This window comes from Hemitrygon akajei, chromosome 9 (assembly GCF_048418815.1).
Source record: "Hemitrygon akajei chromosome 9, sHemAka1.3, whole genome shotgun sequence".
Taxonomy (NCBI): Eukaryota; Metazoa; Chordata; class Chondrichthyes; order Myliobatiformes; family Dasyatidae; genus Hemitrygon; species Hemitrygon akajei.
In genome coordinates this window covers 52,204,811-52,228,389 of record NC_133132.1, presented here as the reverse complement: position 1 = coordinate 52,228,389, position 23,579 = coordinate 52,204,811, and the positions used below count along the sequence as shown (strand labels likewise).

Sequence of the window (23,579 nt, the reverse complement as noted above, 5' to 3'; positions counted from 1 at the left end):
AGAACTTCACTGTCTTATACCCACAGAGCAGTGGGAGAAAATTTTACAATTAGTTAATTCTTCTTCTATTTGTGCTAAACATGCCCTAATACAATTTAAGGTTATACATAGGGCTCACATGTCCAAGGATAAACTCGCTCGATTTTATTCTCATGTTAATCCAACCGGTGACAGATGTCATTCTGAAGTTGCTTCATTGACCCACATGTTTTGGTCTTGCCCCTGTTTGCAATATTATTGGAAAGATATTTTCGGTATTATTTCAACAGTTCTGAACATCAAATTGCAACTGCATCTTATTACTGCAATTTTCGGTTTACCAGTGGTGGATAATAGTTGTTTATCCCCCTCAGCCTGGTGGATGATTGCATTTGTTACATTAATGGCTAGAAGATCTATCCTATTGAACTGGAAAGAAATTAATCCTCCAACTGTATTTCAGTGGTTTTCTCAAATTATTTCTTGTTTTAGAAAAAATAAGAGTGTTGTCTTTGACCCTTCAGTTAAATTTGAAGAAACTTGGAGACCATTTATTCAACATTTTCATATGAGCTAAACTGACTTTTCCTAAACCTTACTCTTATCATCTTTAATTATTTGGATGGAGGTGCGGACTTATTGACGCTACTGTGTATATTTGATATATTGCAATGGCCCATGTTGGTTGGGTTTTTCTTCTTTTCTGTGGGTTTAATTTTTATTTTCTCCGCTTTTTGTAACCACTATGAGTTTGGGAGGTTATTATATATGGATTATTATCTATTTGTATTTATATCCTAACCTATTAATTATGTACTCTCAAGCTGTTTGTACTCAATGTTTCATTTATGTTTGTTTAAAATCAATAAAAAGATTTAAAAAGAAAGAAAGAAAGATTTCGTAACCATTTCTTTGCTCTTCTCCTTCGTACTGCCTAAACAACTCTTGCTGCTCTGCTTGACTCCCTAGGATTTCCCAGTATGCGATTTCCTAAAAGGTGGTCACTTCCAGTACTTGTTTCCGGTGCCAACAATATATCTTTGTTGATATTTACACTCTGACCTGATCGTAAAAGTAGTCAATTTTCTAATGGCAATCTGTCTTTATGTCCCCCTCTCCTTTATTGGTGGAGAGTGTATGTTAGGTGGGCAAAAATAATACATTAATGACTTTTAGACAACTCTTAATGGCTGTGGAGGCCAGGGTCTTTATGTGTATTTAAGACAGAGGTTGATACGTTCTTAATTGGTTAGGGCATGAAGTCGTAAGGGGAGAAGGCAAGAGTTTGGGGCCGAGAGGATAAATGGATCAGCCATGATGAAATGGCGGAGCAGACTTGATGGGCCGAATGGCATAATTCTGCTCCTCCATCTTGTGGTATTCAACTGCTGGGTTTTGTGTCTCCTGTAGACTATTATCTGTTGCTGCTGTCTGCAAATTTTGTAAGATATTTTCTTTTTTTCCAGCCGATCTCATTCCCCTTCGCTGGGAGCTTCAGCTTTCTCTGGCATTCAGCGATTCAACCTATCAACCTACACCCCTTCTCCGAAGCGAGGCCGGAATTCCCACTCCCCAAACAGCACTCTCAGTGATTCGCTGCTTGTATCTGAGACAGAGCCGGTCATTCCAGAGTTGTGCCTTGAGCATCTGTGGACAGAAAATGTTGTCAGCTCAAGGTCAGTGAAGAGATTTTTCTTACTGGCGGTGAGCTTTTCTTCAAGAGTCCAAAATCAATTCAGGATTGCTTTTCAGTGCCTCGCCATTTTCAGATTCAGACGAGTGTCATTGCATCCAGGTGCAATGGAGTGTGAAGCCCACAGTGTAGCAATAATGGATACAATATACAGCAATGAGTGCAGAACTATGGAAAAGTGTAAAGTGTGGTAGTGCAGACTGAGGTAGTACAAAGAGAAATGCTGAAGTGCCAGTAACAGAGAAGATAGAAATGCAGAGCCTACAAAAAGTATACACTCCCCCACCCCCCGGAAGTTTTCATGTCTCATTGTTTTACAACATTGAATCACAGTGGATTTAATTTGGATTTTTTTTTTGATGCTGATCAACAGAAAAAGACTCTTTCATGTCAAAGTGAAAACAGATCTTTGCAAAGTGATTGAAATTAATTAAAGATATAAAACGCAAAAATAATTGATTACATAAGTGTTCAGCCCCTTTATTATGACACACCATATCTTAACTGGTGCAGCCAATTGCCTTTAGAAGTCAAATAATTATTTAAATGGAGATTACCATGCGCAGTCAAGGTGTTTCAATTGATTGTAGTAAAAATACACCTGTATCTCGAAGGCCCAACTGCTGGTGAGTCAGTATCCTGGCAAAAACCACACCACGAAGACAAAAGAACACTCCAAGCAACTCTGCAAAAAGATTATTGAAAAGCACAATTCAGGAGATGGATACAAGAACATTTCCAAGTCACTTTATATCCCTTGGAGTACAGTTAAGTCAATCATCAAGTAATGGAAAGAATATGGCACAGGTGTAAATCTGCCTAGAGCAGGCCGTCCTCAAAAACTGAGTGATCATGCAAGAAGGGGACTAGTGAGGGAGGCCACCAAGAGACCTAAGACAAGTCTGGAGAGGTTACAAGCTTCAGTGGCTGAGATGGGAGAGACTGCACATGCAATAACTGTTACCTGGGTGCTCTGCCAGTTACAGCTTTATGGGAGAGTGGCAAAGAGAAAGCCAGCATTGGGGGGAAAAAAATGAAATCTGGACTAGTTTGCATGAAGGCAAGTGGGGAAACTGAAGTCAGCTGGAAGAAAGTTCTAAGGTCTGATGAAACCAAAGTTGAGCTTCTTTGCCCTTTATTCTAAAAGCTCTGTTTGGAGTAAGCCAAACACCAGATGTCATCAAAAGCACACCATCCCTATTGTGAAATATGGTGGTAGCTGCATCATACTGTGGGGATACTTCACTGCAGCAGGCCCTGGAAAGCTTATGGAGGCAGAGGGTAAAATGAATGCAGCAAAATACAGGGAAATCCTGGAGGAAAACTTGATGCAGTCTGCAAGTGAACTGTGACTTGGGAGAAGATTTGTTTTCCAGCAATACAAAGGCCCCAGCATAAAGCCAAAGCTACGCAGGAATGGCTTAAAAACAACAAAGTTAGTGTTCTGAAGTGGCCTTGTCAGATTCCAGACCAATTGAGAATTTGTGGCGGGACTTAAAAAGGGCTGTTCACTGATAATCCCCATGCAATGTGTCAGATTGCAGAGCTTGATCAGTTTTGTAAAGAAGAATAGGGAAAAGCTTGCAGTGTCCAGATTTGTCTATCCACACAGAGTCAATGCTGTAATTGCTGCCAAAGGTGTATCTGCTAAATACTGACTTGAGTAGTAATTATGCAATCAATTATTTTGTGTTTAATAACTGTAATAAATTTAGAATAATTTGGAGAAATTTGTTTTCACTTTGACACGAAAAAGTCTCTTCTGTTGATCAATGTGAAAAGAGCCAAATTAAGTTAGCTGTGATTAAGTGTAAAACAATAAAACATGAAAACTTCCAAGGGGTGGTGAATTCTTTTTATAGGCACTGTAGATAACACAGCAGCACCACCAGGAATGACATCTGAAAGAGTTGATAGGTTTAGAAATTTGAATACAGCGGGGGAGAATTTGTTCTTGAATGATCAGGCAGGTTTTTGCATTTTGTAAACAAAATGCAAATTATTTCTAATATTCAGAGACACGATTAATGGACAGTGACTTTGTGTTTAACAAGATTCTACATGTAGTGATGAGGTAAGTTACCAGCTCTAGTAGATGAGGCTGTGGGACAATTGTTGGACAAAGCTCTGGTGAACTTACTGATTTTTCTTTTGGATTACAATGGGATATCTATACTATGACCACATGTCAGTTTGCAATGTGTCTACAGTTCAAGTGGGAACATGATATTTCTGATAGTTTGTCACACCTGTAGTCCTTCACTAACTGGGCTGCCTTGCTTTTGCGCTGTGCTGTTTGCACTAGAAGTTGAAACTAAGTGTGCTTAGTTGACAAATAATAGCCAACACAAGTCATAGCTGCATTTAATAGGAGCTTTCACCTCCACAATCTGTAGATTTTATAGTTTTCTGTAACAACCTGAGCTGTTTTGTGTGGTGTACCATCAAAAGTTAAAACAGCTCACTTGTTGTCGAGCACTTGACAGACAGTGAGGTAAAATCGAATTCCCGTCAATAGGAACTGAGAGTCCAATTTGGTGCAAAGAAGTTTGTAGAAGCTCCATTGTGTCAATAAACTGGTCATCTGTTTTAGTAATGTCAGCTGAGGAATTAATGTAGATCCTACATCAGGAATGATGTCTCTGCCTGCCTTTGGTGCTTTCGGTTCTTTATATGTCCAGCTGACATACCACACAAGGAATAATTTTATCTTCTTAAGTGAATGATAGCACCTTTGAGAGTGCAGCATTACCGAGAAATAACGAGGGAGAGTTGGTTTGAATCTTTTGTACTTTAGTTTCTATAATGGGACTTAAATGCACAACCTTCTGACCATGGGGCAAAGTTGCTACTGCTAATCACTTTAGAGACAGATCTTACAATTTCCAACTCCAGTTCCGATGCACTGAGCTGCGGCCTTTTCCGCCTCCCACTCGGTCCTTGATTAAATCGGATGTCTCCAGACCGTGGATCCCACGGTCTCCAAACTGCAGATCCCGCCACCTCCAATTCTGCTTCCAATAGCCCTAATGCCTCCAGACAATGGATAACACTGTCACCAACTCTGATTCCAACAACGTCAGATGCATTAAGACTGTGAATTATGCGGCCTTTTCTACCTCTGGACCGAGACTTGAGGCCTCTCATGTTGCTGCTGTGTCCTGGCTTCGCTTCCCCCATCACTATTCCCCAATGTCGGGTCTCTCAAACTCCTCTGTCACCTGTTGGAAACTATCAGAGTGCCTCCATCGTCGTCCACCCCAATTTCCCTGAACACCCTAACACTCCCCTTTACTCTGACAACACCAATTCTCTTCCCTCGCCTGATCCTTGCCAGGTCTTCACCATTCACTTCAACCTTTCTCTCTCTGAGGCTTCACCTTTGCCCCCCCTGTGCCTGCATCACAGTGAGTTCCATGCCAGCCACAACACCGAACTCTTCTGCCACCTCTGTCTCCAAGTCCACTTCTTTGGCAAGGACTCTGAACCCTACAATGATGTTCCTTTCTCCTGTCTCCAACTCTCCTCCTCTTCTTGGACCCCCCCCCCCCCCCCCCACTCTGGATCTCTGCCTGCTCTTGATCTTTTAATCTCTAATAGCCAATGAGACATCAACCAGGTTCACTTCAGCATTCCTTTCTCCTCTGGAGATCTCCAATCCAATGACACCAACCTCATATTTCCTTTACCCCACGCGGCTCATTTCTACCTCCTACTAAAGATTCACAAACCTGACTGAGTAGGCCCATTGCTTCTGCCTGCTCCTGCCCCCATGAACTCAAGTACACAAGTATGGATTCCATTTTATCCCCCTCGTCTCAGTCCCTTGCCACTTATATCACGACACTTCACGTGCTCTCAATCTCCTCAACAGCTTTCAATTCCCCGGCCATGATTGCCTCATTTTCACCATTGATGTCCAGTCCACATACACTTCTATCCCCAATTAAGGCCTTAAAGCCATAAGGCATAAGAATAGAATTAGGCCATTTGGCCCATTGACTCTGCTCCGCCATTCAATTATGGCTTTTCCCCCTCCTTAGTCCCATTCTCCAGCCTTCTCCCCTTAACCTTTAATGCCATGTTCAATCAAGAGCCTCTCAAGCTCTGCCTTAAATACACACAATGACCTGGTCTCCACAGCCACCTGTGGTAATAAGTACCTCAAATTCACCTCCCTCTGTCTAAAGAAATTTCTTCCTATCTCTGTTTGAAATGGACACCCCTCTGTCTTGAGGCTGTGCCTCTTGTTCCAGACTCTCCCACCATGGGAATCATCCGTTCCACATCTACTCTGTCTAGGCCTTTCAACATTGGAAAGGTTTCAGTGAGATCCCCCCTCGTCCTTTAAATTCCAAGTACAGACGTAGAGCTATCAAACGTACCTCGTATGATAACCCTTTCATTCCCAGAATCATCCTTGTGAACTTCCTCTGAACTCTCTCCAATGCCAGTACATCTATTCTTATATAAGGAGCCCAAAACTGTTCACAGTACTCTAGGTGAGGCCTGACTAGTGCCTTATAAAGCCTCAGCATCACATCCCTGCTTTTGTATTCTAGACTATCTGAAATGAAAGCTAACATTGCATTTGCCTTCCTCACCATCGACTCTACCTGCAAATGAACCTTTAGGGAGTTCTGTACAAAGACTCCCAAGTCCCTTTTACATCTCATATTTTTGGATTTTCTCCCCGTTTAGAAAATAGTCTGCACACTTATTTCTTCTACCAAAGTACACGACCATGCATTCTCCATTACTGTGTTTCATTTGCCACTTTCTTGCCCATTCTCCTAATTTCTCTAACTCCTTCTGCAGCCTGCCTGTTTCCTCAACACTTCCTGCCCTTCCACTATTGCAACACAGACGACAACTGTGTTGCAGCTCTCTCAGAAGGCCACCTACACCAGATTCAGACTGCCTTCAACTGTGCATGCACGAAACTTGGACTTACCATCAATTCCAAGAAGACTGAGATCATCTGCCAACCATCACCAATTGAGACAAATTGGATAGAACCATCAATTGAACTTGGCGAAACAACCCTGGAAAACATGGACTACTTTTCGTATCGTGGAAGTCACCTCTCCTCCAATGTCGACCTTAATGACGAGATCCAACATCGTCTTAAGTGCACCGGAACAGCTTTTGGACGTCTCCGAACAAGAGTCTTTCATGATTGTGACATCTGAACAGACACCAAGATGCTAATGTACAAAGCTGTGGTAATCCCGACGCTCCTGTATGCATCAGAAACCTGGACAACATACCGACGACATCTGAAGGCACTTGAAAAGTTCCATCAACACTGTCTTCGAAACATCTTAAATATCAGCTGGGAAGATAGAAGAACCAACATCAGCATGCTATGTGAAGCAAAAACAACAAGCCTACGTCATCAAGAACCAACTCAGATGGAGCGGTCACGTTATTCGGATGAAAGAAACGTCTGCCGAAAAAGATCTTCTACTCCCAGCTTAAAGAAGGCAAGTGTAAAAGAGGCAGACAACAGAAGAGATTCAAAGACGTCTTAAAAGCCAACATGAAGAAATGTAACATCAACAATTGGGAAACCAATGCCAAGGACAGGAAACTCTGGCAAACCATCATCCGAGAAGGAACAGCAACTTTTGAAGCCAACAGATGTGCAGAATTAGAAGAAAAGAGAAGAAAATGGAAAGAGAGGCAGCAACAACCAAAGCCCGATCTGCCATCTGGAACTACCTGTGCTGAATGCGGAAGAACTTTCAAAGCCAAGATTGGACTCATAGGCCACTTGAGAGCCCACAAATAGATCCACGGAACGAAGAACATCATCCTCGACCTCGAGGGATAGCCACGATGACGACGACCTGCCCTTCCACCAGTCTTTGTATCAGCTGCAAACTTGGCAATGAAGCCATCTATTCCATCATCTAAATTATTGACATACAGCGTAAAACGAAGCCGTCCCAACACCGACCCCTGCGGAATACCACTAGTCACCGCCTCCTACCAATCACCTAATGCTCTAACCATGCCAGTACCTTTCCTGTAATACCATGGGCTCTTAACTTGGTAAGCAGCTTCATGTGTGGCCCCTTGTCAAAGGCCTTCCAAAAGTCCAAATATACAACATCCATTGCATCCCCATTATCTATCCTACTTTTAATCTGAAAGAATTCAAACAGTTTGTCAGGCACGATTCTCCCTTAAGGAATCCATGCTGGCGTTGTCCTAACTTGTCCTGTGTCACCAAGTACTCCATAACCTCAACCTTAACAATTGACTGTAACGTCTTCCCAACCACTGGGGTCAGGCTAACTGGTCTATAATTTCCTTTCTGCTGTCTTTCTCCTTTCTTCAGGGGTGGAGTGACATTTGTAATTTTCCAGTCCTCTGGCACCATGCCAGAGTCCAATGATTTTTGAAAGATCATTGCTAATGCCTCTGCTGTCTCTACTGCTACCTCTTTCAGAACCCTAGGGAGCAGTTCTTCTGGTCATCTTCTACTGGTCCTCTATCCACTCTCATCTCTCTTTTATTTTTTACATACTTGAAAAGTTTTCACTGTCAGCTTTGATACTGTTTGCTAGCTTGCCTTCATATTTCATCTTTTCCCTCCTAACGATTCTTCTAATTGCTCTCTGTAGATTTTTAAAAGCTTTCCAATCCTCTGTTTTACCACTAATTTTTGTGTCCTGTTAGGCCCTTTCTTTTGCTTTTACATTAGCTTTGACTTCCCTTGTCAGCCATGGTTGTACTATTTTGCCATTTGAATTTTTTTTTGTTTTTGAAATACATCTATCCTGCACCTTCCTCTTTTTCCCCAGAAACTCACACCATTGCTGCTCTGCTGTCATCCCTGCTAGCAGCTCCTTCCAATTTATGGTGGCCAACTCCTCTCTTATGCCACTGTAATTTCCTTTACTCCACTAAAATATTGCTACATCAGACTTTCTCCCTGTTAAATTTCAAGTTGAACTCAACCGTATTGTCATCACCGCCTCCTAAGGGTTGTTTTACCTTAAATTCCCTAATCACCTCTGGTTCATTACATAATACTCAGTCCAGTATATCTGATCCCCTAGTAGGCTCAACGACAAACTGTTTTAAAAAGCGATCTTGTGGACATTCAGCAAACTCATTCGCTTCTCTCTCGACGACAGCTCTGAGCAGCTGCTCTCCACCACCACCCTCCTCTATCTGGCAGAACTGGTCTGCATCCTCAACCATTTCTGTTTCAGCTCCTCCCACTTTCCTCAAACTCAAGGTGTAGACAATGGGCATTCATGTGGGCCCCAGTTATGCCTCTATTTTCGTTCGCAATGTGCAACAGTCCACGTTCCCAGATTTCACTGGTATTGCTCTTCAAGACTTTTTGCGCTACCTTGACAACTGCATTGGTGCTGCTTTATGCACCCATGCTGAGCTTGTCAGTTTCATCAACTTCGCCTCCAACTTCCACCCTGCCCTTAAATTCACTTGGTCCATTTCTGACACCTCCCTCCCCTTTCTCGATCTCTCTGTCTCCACCTCTGGAGACAAACTGTCTAGTGGTAAAAAAAAACCTACTGATTCCCACAGCTATCTTGTCTATTTGTCTTCCCACCCTGTAAAAGTACTATTTCCTTTTCTCATTTGCTTTCTCTCCATCACACTGTTCCAAGGATGAGTCTTTCCTATCCAGGCCTTCAGAGATGTCTTCCTCCTTCAAAGAATGGGGTTTCCCTTCCTCCACCATTAATGCTACTCTCACCAGCATCTCCTAAATTTCTCATCCCATCTTTCTGCCTCCTTAACTGGGATAGATTTCCTCTTGTCCTATCCATAAGCCTCTACATCTGCAAGACCATACCATCAAGCTTCTTGCGTTTCCCCCCCCACCACTCTCCGCTCTCTGCTGGGATCGCCCCCTCCTCGATTCCGTTGTCATTCATTCCTCTTCACTAATCTCCTTCCCAGCACTTATCCCTGCGAGTGGCCAAAGTGCTACACCTGTTCGTTCACCTCCTCCCTCACCTCCATTCAGGGCTCCAAACCAGGTGAGCCAATGCTTTACCTGTGAATCTTTTGGGGTTGTCTACTGTTTCTGGTGCTTCCACTGCAGCCTCTTCTATATTGGTGAGACCCCACGTAGATCGGGGGAATGCTTTGTCGCGCCTCTCTTCCCATCTGTGAACAGCTGAGTTTTATGGTAGCCAACTATTTAAATTCCTATCCCCCTTCCCGTGGCCTCCTCTTCTGCCACAATGTGGCCACTCTCATGATGTAAGAGCAACACCTCATTCCGTCTAGGTAGCCTCCAACCTGATGGCATGAATATCGATTTCTTCTGATGATTTCTTTTTCTCCCCTCCCCCTTCAATTCTTTACTCTGGCCTCTTACTACTTCTCCTCACCTTCCCCCTGGTGTTCATCCTCATTCCCTTTGTCCCATGATCCACTCTCCTCTCTTATCAGATTCCTTTCTTCCCAGTTCTTTATCTTTTCCACCTATCCCCTCCCAGCTTCTTCTTGCACTTCCCCTCCCCCACCTACCTGGCTTCACCTATCATCTTCTACCATGTTCTCCTTCCCCCCCCCCCACCTTCTTATCCTGACATCACCCCCCCCCCTTCCTTTCCAGTCCTGATGATAGATCTTGCCTTGAAATATTGGCTGTTTATCCATTAACCTTTGATGTTGCCTGACTTGCTGAGTTCCTCCGGCGTTTTGCTCTGGATTTTCCCCATCTGCAGATTCTCTTGTGTTTACCACTAATCACTTATACCCATTAAAGACTATTAGCTCATAGAACACAAACAAGAGAATATCTGCAGATGCTGGAAATCCGAGCAACACACACACAAAATGCTGGAGGAACTCAGCAGGCCAGGCAGCATCAATGGAAAACATTTTGGTATCGATGCTGCCTGACCTGCTGAGTTCCTCCAGCATTTTGAGTGTGTTGCTATTATCTCATAGGTGTTGTTCTGGGGTTACTCTGAGGAATGTGCAAGTTCCTCAGTAACAAGTAGCCACATTTAAGTCATCTGTGTGTGTGTGTGTGCGCCTCCTCCTTTGTTGCTTTTAAGTAGTTTTCTTTTTCTCTGTAACGTTTTTGGTGAGCTGTATACGTGGAATTTGTTATATCTATGAGCCAAAAACATAGCTTCCGTAATGTTTTCAATCTTCATTTAGGAGTTTTAGCTCAATATCAGAAAGGAGGCAGATATTTTGTGACTGTTTAAAAGGATTGCAAGCACACATTTGTAATTCAGTTATAAAACATTGCTATATCCTGAAATGAGTGTTTGACTGAATTATGCAAAGTCAGAGCAGAGAGTGGGGAGAAGCATGCTTTCAGTTAATTTTCTCCTGTTAAACATCTGACTGTCACATGTTGGAGAACCTAATTTGCTAATGAAAGAAAGGGGTCATGTAGTGCTTTGATGGATGATCCAAATAGCAAAAGAAGATATGGTTGTTTCCATGAAAATGGTAACATTGATGTGGATGCATTATGTTAATATATCTCAAGCACGTTCTGGGGTTTGTAGATCATTTAGATTTCATTTGAGGTTTTAATTTTGAATCCCAACAGTTCTGACTCTCAACTTTTCATCAGCCCTTTAATTTTCTCTGCAGACTTGATAAAAACATTTCACTGAGGAAACCACTTTTGAAATGCTCAGTAGCATTGATTTTTTGGTTTAGTAAGCCAGCCAGTCCTGCTTTTGATTTGAGATTGGTGCCGAGTGGGATTATGTTAGTCTCTGCAGGAGTGAAAGTCACCTCACGTTCTCCTATATTAGCTTCTCGTATTTCCTAACAACAGCAAAGAAGACCATTTGGCCCATCGAGTCCATTCTGGCTGGCTCCCATCAGAATCCCATTAACTCCATTCCCCAGCTTATTTCCCTGTAATATTTGTTGACATGCATGCTTATGAATTCTCCAAGCCGTCCCCCTCCCTGTCTTCCTTCCACTTGCCTACACTGTGGATATTTGATAGGAACCGTTTAACACGCTAACCAGCAGGTTTTTGGAATTTGGGAAGAAATTGAAGCACCAGAGGGAAACCTACGCAATCATGAGAAGAGCATGTAAACTCCACAGAGGCTGCGTCACAGGGTGTGATCCAGCCTGCTTTGTGGGAGCTGTGAAGCCGCAGGACTTCTTGCTTTGCCTCTGTACCTCCATTCCATTTGGTCACATCTGATGTTGAAGTCAATCTATTTTCCTGCCTTTTGGTATAGGAAGATCTCAGCGTTGCTTTACTTCCACGTGGGGCTGGTGGTATATGTTTATTTTTGGTGTGAATAGTTGAAAGTAAGTTAAAGGCACTTCTGTGAAAGTGGTGCAGTGTTAATCACAACCATAGTACTGAAAAGTAATCCTCCCATCTGGAGTAAATATTAAGGATTTGATTCTGGAGTCAAATCAGCAGCACATATATTAAATCTAACCACATTTATTTGATGAGCTGTTGATTATTTGAGGCTAATTCATGTCTGAACGCAGCTTGAGCGTTCGTTACCTTTGATGACTTTAGGCGTGGTGGATGAATAAATAGGCTTGAGTGCTCCCAAATTCTTCTCAAGTGTCCTTGCCCAAGCACATGCATCAAAGTTGGGGAAAAGACACATTGGCTCCACTGTCGAACCTTGTGGTGTCTGAAAAATTATGCACAAGCTTGACGAATAATAATTTAGAGAGGTGGTACAAAGCTTATGGTATTATTAAGAGCCTCGAGAGAGAGAGGAGAGAAAATTGAAAGAAAGGGGATAACGTGATACACTGCTTCAGACAGAAGATGTGTACTGTATAAATCAAGGCTAAAAGTTAATGATAGTTTAATAAATTAAGTCTACAAGGCATGGATTGGACCTACTTTAATACTAAAATTTGCCCCACAAATACATTTTGTCGTTCATTTAGGTTATGTCCATTTATCTGAATTCCATTTTCCTGCAAAACAAACAAATGCACACACACGCACACACACCTGGAGTAACTCAGTAAATCAGGCAGCTTCTGTGGAGAAGAATAGATAGTTGATGTTTCTGGCCAAGTTCTGATGGGAGGTCTTGGCCCTAAACGTTAACTGTTTATTCACTTCCATAGATTCTGCCTGACTTGCTGAGTTCCTCCAGCATTCTGTGTGTGTTGCATCGGCAGTATTTCTTATGTTTCTGTTTTCCTGCCTTGGTTAAATAGTCTCATATTGATATTTAAACATGTTTGTAAAATAATTAGTGATAAAGGTTTTTGGGTGAAAATTTCATTGGAATGTAAGGCAATAACCTCAATAACAACACCAGGTAATGCCTTACATGATATTTGTGTTAATTTCTGCTTTCACAGGGAAAAGAATTCTCAGGCCACAAAAGTATTTATTACCAGTGATCTCTGCGGTCAGAAATTCTTGTGTTACTTGGTGGAGTCTCGCCATCAGCTACGGTGAGTGTATTCACTGATATGCTGGTCAAAATGACAAGACCTTGGTATTCTGGTTAATCTCCTGGATGACTAAAGAAGTAATTTATATGAAAGAACAACCTTGAAGTAAAATACTGAAGATCTCAAATCATTCAGGGAGCCGTCTGTGATAAGGGGAGCAGAATTACTTTTCCGGGTTGACGATCTCTGATTAGTTGTGATGAAAGGTCATTGAACTGAAATGTTAGCTTTCTCTGTCTCTGCAGATCTGAATCAGAATTAGGTTTAGTATCACTGGCATACCCACGTCGCGAAACTTGTTGTTATGCAGCAGCAGTGCATTGCAATACACAATAAAAACTGTAAATTAAAGTTAAATTCGCTAAATACTGCAAAAAGAGGTTTTTAAAAAGGGTAGTGAGGTAGGATTCATGGGTTCAATGTCCATTCAGAAATGTCATGGCAGAGAGGAAGAAGCTATTCCTGAATCGTTGAATGTCTGCTTTCAGGCTCCTGTATCTCCTCCCTGATGATACCAATGAGAAGAGGGCATGTCCTGGGTGGTGGGGGTCCTTAATGATGAATGCCATCTTTTTGAGGCATCGCTCCTTGAAGATGTCTTGGATGCTTGGAAGCCCAGTGCCCATGATGGAGCTGACTGAGTTTACAATTTTCTATAGCTTATTTCGATCCAGTGCACCCCTCCCACATCAGACGGCGATGCAGCCAGTTAGAATGCTCTCCACCGTACATCTGTAGAAATTTGCGAGTGTCTTTGGTGACATACTAGATCTCCTCAAACTCTTAATGAAATACAGCCACAGTCCTGCCTTCTTGTAACAGCATCGATACGTTGGGCCCTGGATAGATCCTCAGAGATGTTGACACCCAGGATCTTGAAGTTGTTTCCACTTCTGATCCCTCGCTGAGGGGATGTGTGTTCCCTCATCTTACCCTTTCTGAAGTCCACAATCAATTCTTTGGTCTTGCTGATATTGAGTGCAAGGTCGTTGCTGCAACGCCACTCAACCGGCTGGTCTGTCTCGTTCCTGTATGCCTTCTGAAATTCTGCCAACAATAGTTGTGTCATCAGCAAATTTATACACGACACTTGTGCTGTGCCTAGCCACACAGTCATGGGTGTAGAGCGATCAGAGCAGTGGGCTAAGTAAAATGCTGCTGGATTTGCTGAATATTCACATTTTTATATCAAACCATAATTAAGCAGCTACCATGTGTTTTGTATAATTTAATTTTGGGATTTGAATAAATGACGACGTGCACTGTACTTCTGTTGCTGAGTGATTATGGCATAATTTATATCTTTATCGAATCTTAAAATGAACATTATTGGTATATTTATTCAACAACTGTGTAAGTGCATAATCTCCAATCATTACCTTCTCTTCAGTGACTCTTATGACTGATGTGCAGAGTTGTTGAGTGAAACTACCAAAAAGTATCAATGGAAGAAGCTTGTTGTAGGAGATCTACTGGCACATCCGTGATCCTTCCATGGGTCACCTATTATAACTGAAAATTTGATGTGATTTAAATATTGTATGGTTTCAATTTTTATGTTTGCTGTATTGCTTTCCCACTTAAAACACTGGGCCAGGCACCTGATTGCTTGTTCACTATTCGGAAACGTTGGTTGCCTGGCAACCTTTAGACTGACGTATCTGCTTAAATCCTCAATAGGTGTGTGAAATTTGAAGAGAGCAATGACATGACTCAGTTGATTTTTGGAACTGTGACTGTCATACAAGCAAAGGACGCTGCCCCTCTGGAGGTGAGCTGCGAATTAAGCCTTGCTGCATTCCATACAGAATGTGCAACGTATGCAACATTATTGCAGATGTGATGGGTAATCATAGTTCCATTGACAGTGTTTTCTCCAAATGTTCCTTTGAAAGGGATTAGCGTTACAATCCCCACCATTTACAGGAATTTTGTTTATGAGTGAGTCATCCAGTCATCCATCCAGAATAGTTGGAATCTCTCTCCAGCTATCTTGTATCTTTTCCCTCTGCACTGTAGTATGGAGTATGCATAAGAATTTAAATGTAACCATTTTGGAATGGTATTTATCTGAGGATGGATGTTCTTATCCACGAGAGATTCCAGAGGAGGCTCATCAAGATGATCCCAGGAATGAAAGATTTAACATAAGAGGAGCATTTGATGTTTCTGGGCCTATACTCACTCGATAAAGTTCAGAAGGACAAGAGGGGGAGCTCTTTGAAGCATAACAGACACTGATAAGGCCTGAACAGTGTAGATGAGGAGAGGATGTTTTCATTAGTAGGGGAATCTAGGATCTGAGGGCAGAGCTCCAAAAATAAAGGGGTGTCTGCTTAAAACTGAGATGCGGAGGAGTTTCTTCATCCGGAGGGTGAGGGTGGGAAGAAAAGATCAGCCACAGCAGAGCAGACTCAATGGGCTGAATGGCCTAATTCTGCTCCTACATGTAACATAGAATTAGACAGGCCATTTGCCCATAATCTACATGCCACTTTATGCTAAATGTCCTCTTCCTATGCATCATCCATATCCCGCCATTCCCCATATGTTCATGTGTCCGTTAAAAAACCTCTTAAACTTGACTTTGTAACTCATTCCAGGCACCTACCACACTTTGTGAATGAAATTATGCCCCTCTTGCCACCCTTAAACTCTACCCCCCAACCTGAAAAGCATGTTCTCTGGTTTTTGACATTTCTACCCTGGGGAATAGATTCTGACTATTTATTCTATCTATGCCTCTCATAATTTAAAAAATCTCCATCAGGTCTTCCCTCAGCTTCCAATGCTCTGAAGAGAACAATCCAAGTTTTCCCGACTTTTCCTTATAGCTTGTAGTCTTTCCTTATAATCCAGGCAGCATCCTGGTAAACCTACATCCTTTCCACAGACTCTGTATCTTTCCTACACACAGTACCCCCAAGTACCACAGTACCACAGTACCCCCAAGTGCAGCCTCCAACATGGCTTCCTACTATCTTTTGATCCAATAGTCTTTTTGCATAGAGAAAGGCCACAAGAGGATTCAATTTTCAGAGCAATCACATGAATCCCTCTCCCCCACTGATTTCCTTTTCACCCATTTTCCGTCACATGCCCTTTAGTATAGTGTACACCACCTACGCTAGGGGCATGGGTGGAAGCTCGAGCACCAAGGGGAGACACACACAGTTGCAAAAGACCATGTAAACTTCATGCATTGATTAATGAGTACTGAGGGGGCTGTGCTCCTGTTGCAACTCCTTCTTGCTAATATCCCTCACTGCACTTATACTGAAGCACGCTTTACAAGCTGAAACTCTGCTATTAACTCGACTAGAGGAGATTCCTTTCTTTAATCTTGTATAATTTTAAAACCACACAGTCTTTTACTAATCTATCAAGTGCCATTAGAGGCACATTAGAAAGTGAAAGCTATAGGACTTCCATCTTATGAACACCAAAGAATATCACTTCATATTCTACTTGGATAACCTACAACCCAATAGAATGAACACTATACATTTAAATTCTGGGTAACTCAACCTCGTATGGTCCTTTCTCACTCCTTCTTGTCCACCCAAGTCCAGTCTTCCTTTGTTTACCTTTTTCATTCCCCCACCCCCCCCAATTGCCTAGATTCATTGTCTTCCTCCGTTGGGTTCCCAACCGCCTGTTATCCTCCCTTATCAGTTCCACTTCCAACTTCTATTTGTAAAGTGCCCCCTCTCCTTCTCCCACCTGATTCCATCTGCTTAACTCTTCATTTTGATTCCACCTATCACTCCTCCAGCCACTGTCTCTACATTGCCACCTACCCCTTCCCACTGATCCCATCTGCCCATCAGCCTCCCTCCCCATTTGGTTCTAACAGTTACCTGTCTCACTCCTCCCTCCATTCTCTTTTTCTGGCTGTCATCCCTCTCTACGCTCAGTTGTGATGCAGAGTCTTGACCTGAACCACTGCTTCACCTCCACATGTGCTGTTGACCCGCTAAGTTCTTCCGGCAGACTGTTGTTTGCTTCGTTATTTGTTGCTGGTGGTTTGGACTGTCATACTTACTGAACAAAGTGATTTTTAAAAAATAAATAATTAAAGCTGCAGATGATTTGTGGATGGTGACAAAACCTCCATGAAAAAAATAACATTGTCATTGTCAGACAAGAATCCCTAGACCATGGTAGCCAAACAAGAAGCACCGGGAGGTCACTGAACGACTTAAATCTTTCTTTGAAAGCATAAGAACAAGGAGCAAAATAGTGGAATGAGCATCTCACCTACCGTGCTACAGCACCCTCCGCCCAATCTGGCATCACCTCTAACAGAGAATCAGCCACCTTACCACTCAGAGAATTGGTGGAGAAGAGTTTGCCTAAAAAGAAGATGATTCTGCAATAAAGAAAATGGATTTAAATATTGAGAATCATTACCTGAAATGAAATGGGTAACAGAACTTGTGACCACAGTAAATATTAAATGTAGTTAGAAAGTGGTTGTAGGCAAGATGAATTATTTTGTTGACATTGTTGAAGTGACTTGATTTATTGCGGAATCTGAGAACATTTAGACAACAACCTATTTTTTTTTTACACTGACCGTTTCAGATTTTCTGCCTGTCTATCCATTGACAGAGCAGCTAATATAGTCAGCATCTAAAAAGCAGTGAAATAAAACTGCAGACGCTGGAAGTCTGTGATCACAAACAGTGGATGCAGTGCTGGTCTCAGGTTACCGTTGTGAACAGCTCTCCATTACTACCCTCTGACATTGTTCACAAAGCCAATTTTGTGTGCAATTTGCAAGCTGATCCTGAAACCCGTGTAACCTTAACCTTCCATCCTTGCAGGACCTTGGCAAAAGATTTATTATGGTCCATATAGACAGTGTCTACCATTCTGCCGTCATTATATCTCTTGGCAACCTCTTCAAAAAATGCAATAAATTTGTGAACATCGTTTACCATGTTCAAAGCAATGCTGACTATAGCTTGTATGTCTTTGCCTTCCTGTCAATAATAAGTGTTAAGATGGCACTTGAAGCTGTTACTTCCCGATCTCAAGTTTATGTTTATGTGGAGAAGTGTAATGCCATTCTTGACTTGTTAGGAAACTTGTAACCATGAATTTTTTTACAAAAATAGATTCACTTAAACAAAATGCAAGTATTAAGTATGCATCTTCAAACTGTTTTAATGTTGTTTTCATTTTGTGTTATAAACAGAGTATCGAGACGATGGTAGTCCTGGAAAGCAGTGGCAATCTGGTGCTGTACACTGGTGTTATTCGGGTATGTTTTTGCAATGGTTTTACATTGTAATGCATGCTCGTGACATTTCCTGAAGTATTTATGGCAATTTAGATTGGTGTTTGAATTTGGACGCAATCTTTTGTGATAACTTGTGTCAAATCTGTGCAAGAAATAAATATTTGCCTTGTTAGTAGTAGGGAGAGTAACTCCTGAGATAATAAGCAGGATTAGAGCTTTTAAAACATCTGCAGTGACCTCAATATGTTCCATGGCATGGGAGCATAGTGCCATACCAAACAGTGATGCAGCCAGTCAGAATGCTCGCCATGGTACATTTGTAGAAGTATTTGAGTGTTTTAGTAGACAAACCAAATCTCAAACTCCTAACGTAATCTAGCCACCATCTTGTCTTCCTGATAGCTGCATCAATATGTTGCATTCCAGGCTAGGTCCTCAGAGATATTGACACACCCAGGAACTTGAAATTGCTCACTCTCTCCACTTCTGATCCCTCTATGAGGATTGGTATGTGTTTCCTCGTTTTACCCTTCCTGAAATCCACAATCAGCTCTTTGGTCTTGCTAACATTGAATGCACAAGCTTAATATTGATGGAGAAAGGTAATGGAGAAACTGGGGAAGCATTTAGCGACCAACTTCACTGAATCCTTGGAAGAAGTAAGAGATCAGGTAAAGCTGCTATAAGCAACTGACATTACTGCAGAATTCTGTAAAGCCTTTGCTGGAGTACTACAGAATAGATCAGTGTCAGGATAGCAGCCCGTCTCCATGGTAAAAGTCAGATACAGCTGCTTGGAATGGCAGAATGCAAGAAGTGAAGTTCTACAAAAATCACTGCTGGGGCCATGATTGTTCACAGCTTAAAGTAACAGACAAGCTTTTAGTATGGTAAACACCTTTGCTAAATTTGTGGTTGGCACTAAGTAAGAGTGATTTGGGAATGTCGCAGCAAAAACTAATCCAAAATCAAAACAATCGCCACTAGCCTGCAACCGCCGTGAGGGTGTTATACTTGTATGACGCACCCTCAGCTCCAATGAAATGATTGTTCCAAGAGTCGAATTCCTTATTTCAATCCTTCATTAGCAATTAGTAAACATACAATTAAGCTTTATTTAGTGATATTAAGTGGTCAGCAAAGATATGACCTCCACCGGTCCTGAGGTACAAACTGCTTCATAGTAAGCACAAATATGTAACTTATTCCCTTCGCTTTTACTACACCCCGAGTTACCAAAATAAATATAATAAACAAGCAACACAGAATACAAAGCAAATTGAGAACAGATACAGGGCACCTTCAGGGAAGGAGTCGGTAAGGTTGGATTTGATCTCATCAGTACTGAGGACATGTGTCTCTGTAAGTATGGTTTTATTTGTATATATATACACTTGTGCATATGACAACAAACTCAACTATTGGCTGTTGACTATTATTTCTCATAATGGACAAATGAATTAGATTTAAGAGTCAGTGAAACTTGTTTGGAGTAGTTTTCCCTTCTTAAGTATTTCAGGACTTGGGCTCTTTCTGTAAAGCAATGTTAATGTGCACCCTGTAATTAGTTCACTTTATTGCAGACATTTTGTCTTCCTCGCCAAGTTTCTTGCTGTTTGAATTTTCAATTTGTGGAACACCTGTTTATAAATTATTGTGATTGTTTTAGGTGTGCGTTTCTATTTCTTTTTAAAGGTTGGAAAAGTGTTTATTGCTGGACTTCCAGCTCCTTCATTATCAGTGTCCAACCCGATGCCACGACCTAGCACTCCACTGGGCAGTGTTAGTACTCCAGCTAGACCTTCAAGCAGGCATCCTGGTGCACTGGATGAGGTAGGAAGCAATGCCATTTTATTCACTAAATATAGGTTAGTGGAGCTGTCCTTCGATGTATCAATCCAGGAGGAATTCCATTACAGAAAATGGTAATATTTTCTTGCTTAGGGAGCAGTTTGCACTGTCCAGTTTGCAATTCACATATTCCAAACGTGTAGCAATGGCTTTTTACTGTTTATACCATGTTTTTCAATTTCCTCACTAGGACAGACTCCTTTCCACTTCCTTTTATTGGCTTCACCTAAATAATGGTGTTTTCGGTGTTCACCTTCAGGGTGGAGGAGCAACAACACATCCTAGGTATCTTCTAACCTGATGGCATAAATATCAATTTCTTCCGGTTTAAAAAGATATTCCCTCCTCCCTTCCCTCTTCCTCTAGTCCCCAATTTGACTTCTTAACTCTTCTCACCTGCTTGTCACCTCCCCCTGGGTCCCCTCTTCCTTCCCTTTCTCCTATGGTCCACTCTCCTCTCCTATCGGATTCCTTCCTCTCCAGCCCTTTATCTTTCCTACCTTCCTGGCTTTATCTATCACCTTCCAGCTATATTCTGTCGTTTTTGCCCTCCTTTCTGATCCTGAAGAAGGGTCTGGGCCTGAAACGTCGACTGTTTATTTACTTCCATAGATGCTGCCTGACCTATTGAGAGTTCCTCCAGCATTTTGTGTATGTTGCTCTGGATTCCCAGCACCTGTAGACTTCCTTGCATTTTCTATTTCATGATTTTTAATGAGGTAGTATTTTTTATAATATCATATGCAGCCATCACTCCCAGCAGAAACTGTGGACTGTACCTCTAGATGGATGAAACCAAATTTGCTTCAGAGTGCTAGAGGATTGGGAAACTATACAATAACCTCCAGTGTAATACTGACTTTTTTTTATATTGATGGTACTTTGATTTTAAAATCTGCATAATATTGGCTTTTGTCACTTTAATAGTAAAATTTTTAAAAAAGCTCTGTTGATATTTCAAAGGCTGCATTTTACTGTAGTCATATTTTAGAATTGGACTGTTTCTGGCTGGAGTGTAATTATTCAGAATACTTGAAGCAAAATACTTTCCTTTGAGGTGTGTTGAGTATTTTACAATCTAATGTTTAAGGCAAGCAGAGTTATGTGAGGAAATAATTGTTACCCGGCGTAATCTAGAACAGGCTGGAAATATTTAGTGGATCAGGGAACAGGTTTTGAGGAAAGAGTTAATGTTTCAGTTCGGTGACCAGGTGTTGTGATGATAAGTCATCGAGTTGTGATGTTAACTCTGTTACCCTCTCCGCAGGTATTGCCGAAGCTGCCGAGTTCTATCCGATGACTATATAGCCAATATAGCATATTTGGCTATTTTTATTTCAGATGTCCTGTATTTTGATTTTGAGTTATTATCAATTGGTGTTTGGTGTTTTATTTTAAGACTGTGTGGCCTTCTCCAGTCCCAGAGCTGAGTGATTCCAGTAAGATCCAGGACTCGACCTACATGGACGATTGCACTTTCCACCAGGTGGGAACGTATGTTCACTCTCTTCGGGATCCTGTCCAGAACAGAGTTACCCTGGTAAGTTCGTGCTATGAGCTTGCTTTGTTGGAAGCACTATCATCTGGAATTTCTGGGGTGTCTGCAATGTTTGTGAGGCATGGCCCTGCTTAGTATTTTCTAATAAATCAGTGATATTGTGCAGCTACACTGGATAAGAATTGGTTCCCATTGGCACAGGACATTGGTTGTTGGAGCCCTTATTCACTCATAACAATGTGGTTTTACATTGGAGCAGTCTGCCTGGAATGACTGGGCAGGTGAAAATTGCACTTTAAGTAAAGGAGACCTATTTTTCCTTTAGAGAATGTTGAAAGAAGCATTATAAAATGCTCCTCATTTCCACTGAAGCAATTTACAGCCAATACAATACTATTTTTGAGGTGTTGAAACCTGGCATGCAGACGTTGTTGTTATGTGTTGAGCTATACAATGAATAGATAGATAGATAGATAGATAGATACTTTATTCATCCCCATGGGGAAATTCAGCATTTTTTCCAATGTCCCGTACACTTGTTGTAGCAAAAACTCATTACATACAATACAATACTTAACTCATAATAATATGATATGCATCTAAATCACTAGCTCAAAAAGCATTAATAATAGCTTTAAAAAGTTCTTAAGTCCTGGCAGTTGAATTGTAAAGCCTAATGGCATTGGGGAGTATTGACCTCTTCATCCTGTCTGAGGAGCATTGCATCGACAGTAACCTGTCGCTGAAACTGCTTCTCTGTCTCTGGATGGTGCTATGTAGAGGATGTTCAGGGTTTTCCATAATTGACCGTAGCCTACTCAGCGCCCTTCGCTCAGCTACCGATGTTAAACTCTCCAGTAATATATAAGTAATTTTAGTGAAGTGGGAGTAATTTCCCAGCTGTTCGTCAAAACATTGCATTCAGATCTCTTAAGTGCTGAAGCGACCCACAAAATTGAATTGAATTGACTTTATTACTTACATCCTTCACATACACAATGAATAAAAATCTTTATGTCTCAGTCTAAATGTGCAATTAATAGTTTGTAATAAATAGTATGTAGGACAGGACAGTCAATGCAACATAGAAGTACAATTGTATCAGCATCAATTATTCAGTCTGATGGCCTGGTGGAAGAAGCTGTCCCAGAGCCTGTTGGTCCTGGCTTTTATGCTGCGGTACCATTTCCCGGATGGTAGCAGCTGGAACAGTTTGTGGTTGGGTTGACTCGGGTCCCCAATGATCCTTCAGGCCCTTTTTACACACCTGTCTTTGTAAATATCCTGAATAGTGGGAAGTACACATCTACAGATGTGCTGGGCTGTCCGCACCACTCTCTGCAGGGTCCTACGATTGAGGGAAGTACAGTTCCCATACCAGGCAGTGATGCAGCCAGTCAGGATGCTCTCAACTGTGGCCTTATAGAAAGTTCTTAGGATTTGGGGACCCACACCAAACTTCTTCAACCGTCTGAGGTGAAACAGACACTGTTGTGCTTTTTTCACCACACATCCGGTACGTACAGACCACGTGAGATCCTCGGTGATGTGTTTGCCGAGGAACTTAATGCTGTTCACCCTCTCAACTCCATTGATGTCAATAGGGGCTAGCCTGTCTCCTTTCCTCTTGTAATCTACAACCAGCTCTTTTGTTTTTGTGACAGTGAGGGAGTAGTTGTTTTCTTGACACCACTGTGTCAGGGTGATGACTTCTTCTCTGAAGACTGCCTTGTTATGATGCCTGTGTGAGTCTTGCCCTTGCCCTGGCTACTCTGCTTACCAGCCTTCCTAAGGTTGGCTGATATGTCACATAATGGTCATGTAGGACTTTTAAACTGGCTATTAAATGAATTTTCATTTATAAATGGAACCTTGCCTGCATCTTC

At 41.8% G+C, this 23,579-nt stretch overlaps 1 protein-coding gene across 2 annotated transcripts in view; it reads left to right on the top strand.

Annotated features, from left to right (window-relative positions):
- Nucleotides 1–23,579, top strand: part of anapc1 (anaphase promoting complex subunit 1) — a 231,177-nt gene that overhangs the window by 37,103 nt on the left and 170,495 nt on the right. For both annotated transcript variants that reach the window (XM_073055963.1, XM_073055962.1), the window contains exons 10-15: nucleotides 1,446–1,655; nucleotides 13,001–13,096; nucleotides 14,777–14,867; nucleotides 18,300–18,365; nucleotides 20,040–20,177; nucleotides 21,595–21,735. In XM_073055963.1, coding sequence (XP_072912064.1) covers nucleotides 1,446–1,655; nucleotides 13,001–13,096; nucleotides 14,777–14,867; nucleotides 18,300–18,365; nucleotides 20,040–20,177; nucleotides 21,595–21,735 — 742 coding nt within the window. The remainder of the gene's footprint in view (nucleotides 1–1,445; nucleotides 1,656–13,000; nucleotides 13,097–14,776; nucleotides 14,868–18,299; nucleotides 18,366–20,039; nucleotides 20,178–21,594; nucleotides 21,736–23,579) is intronic.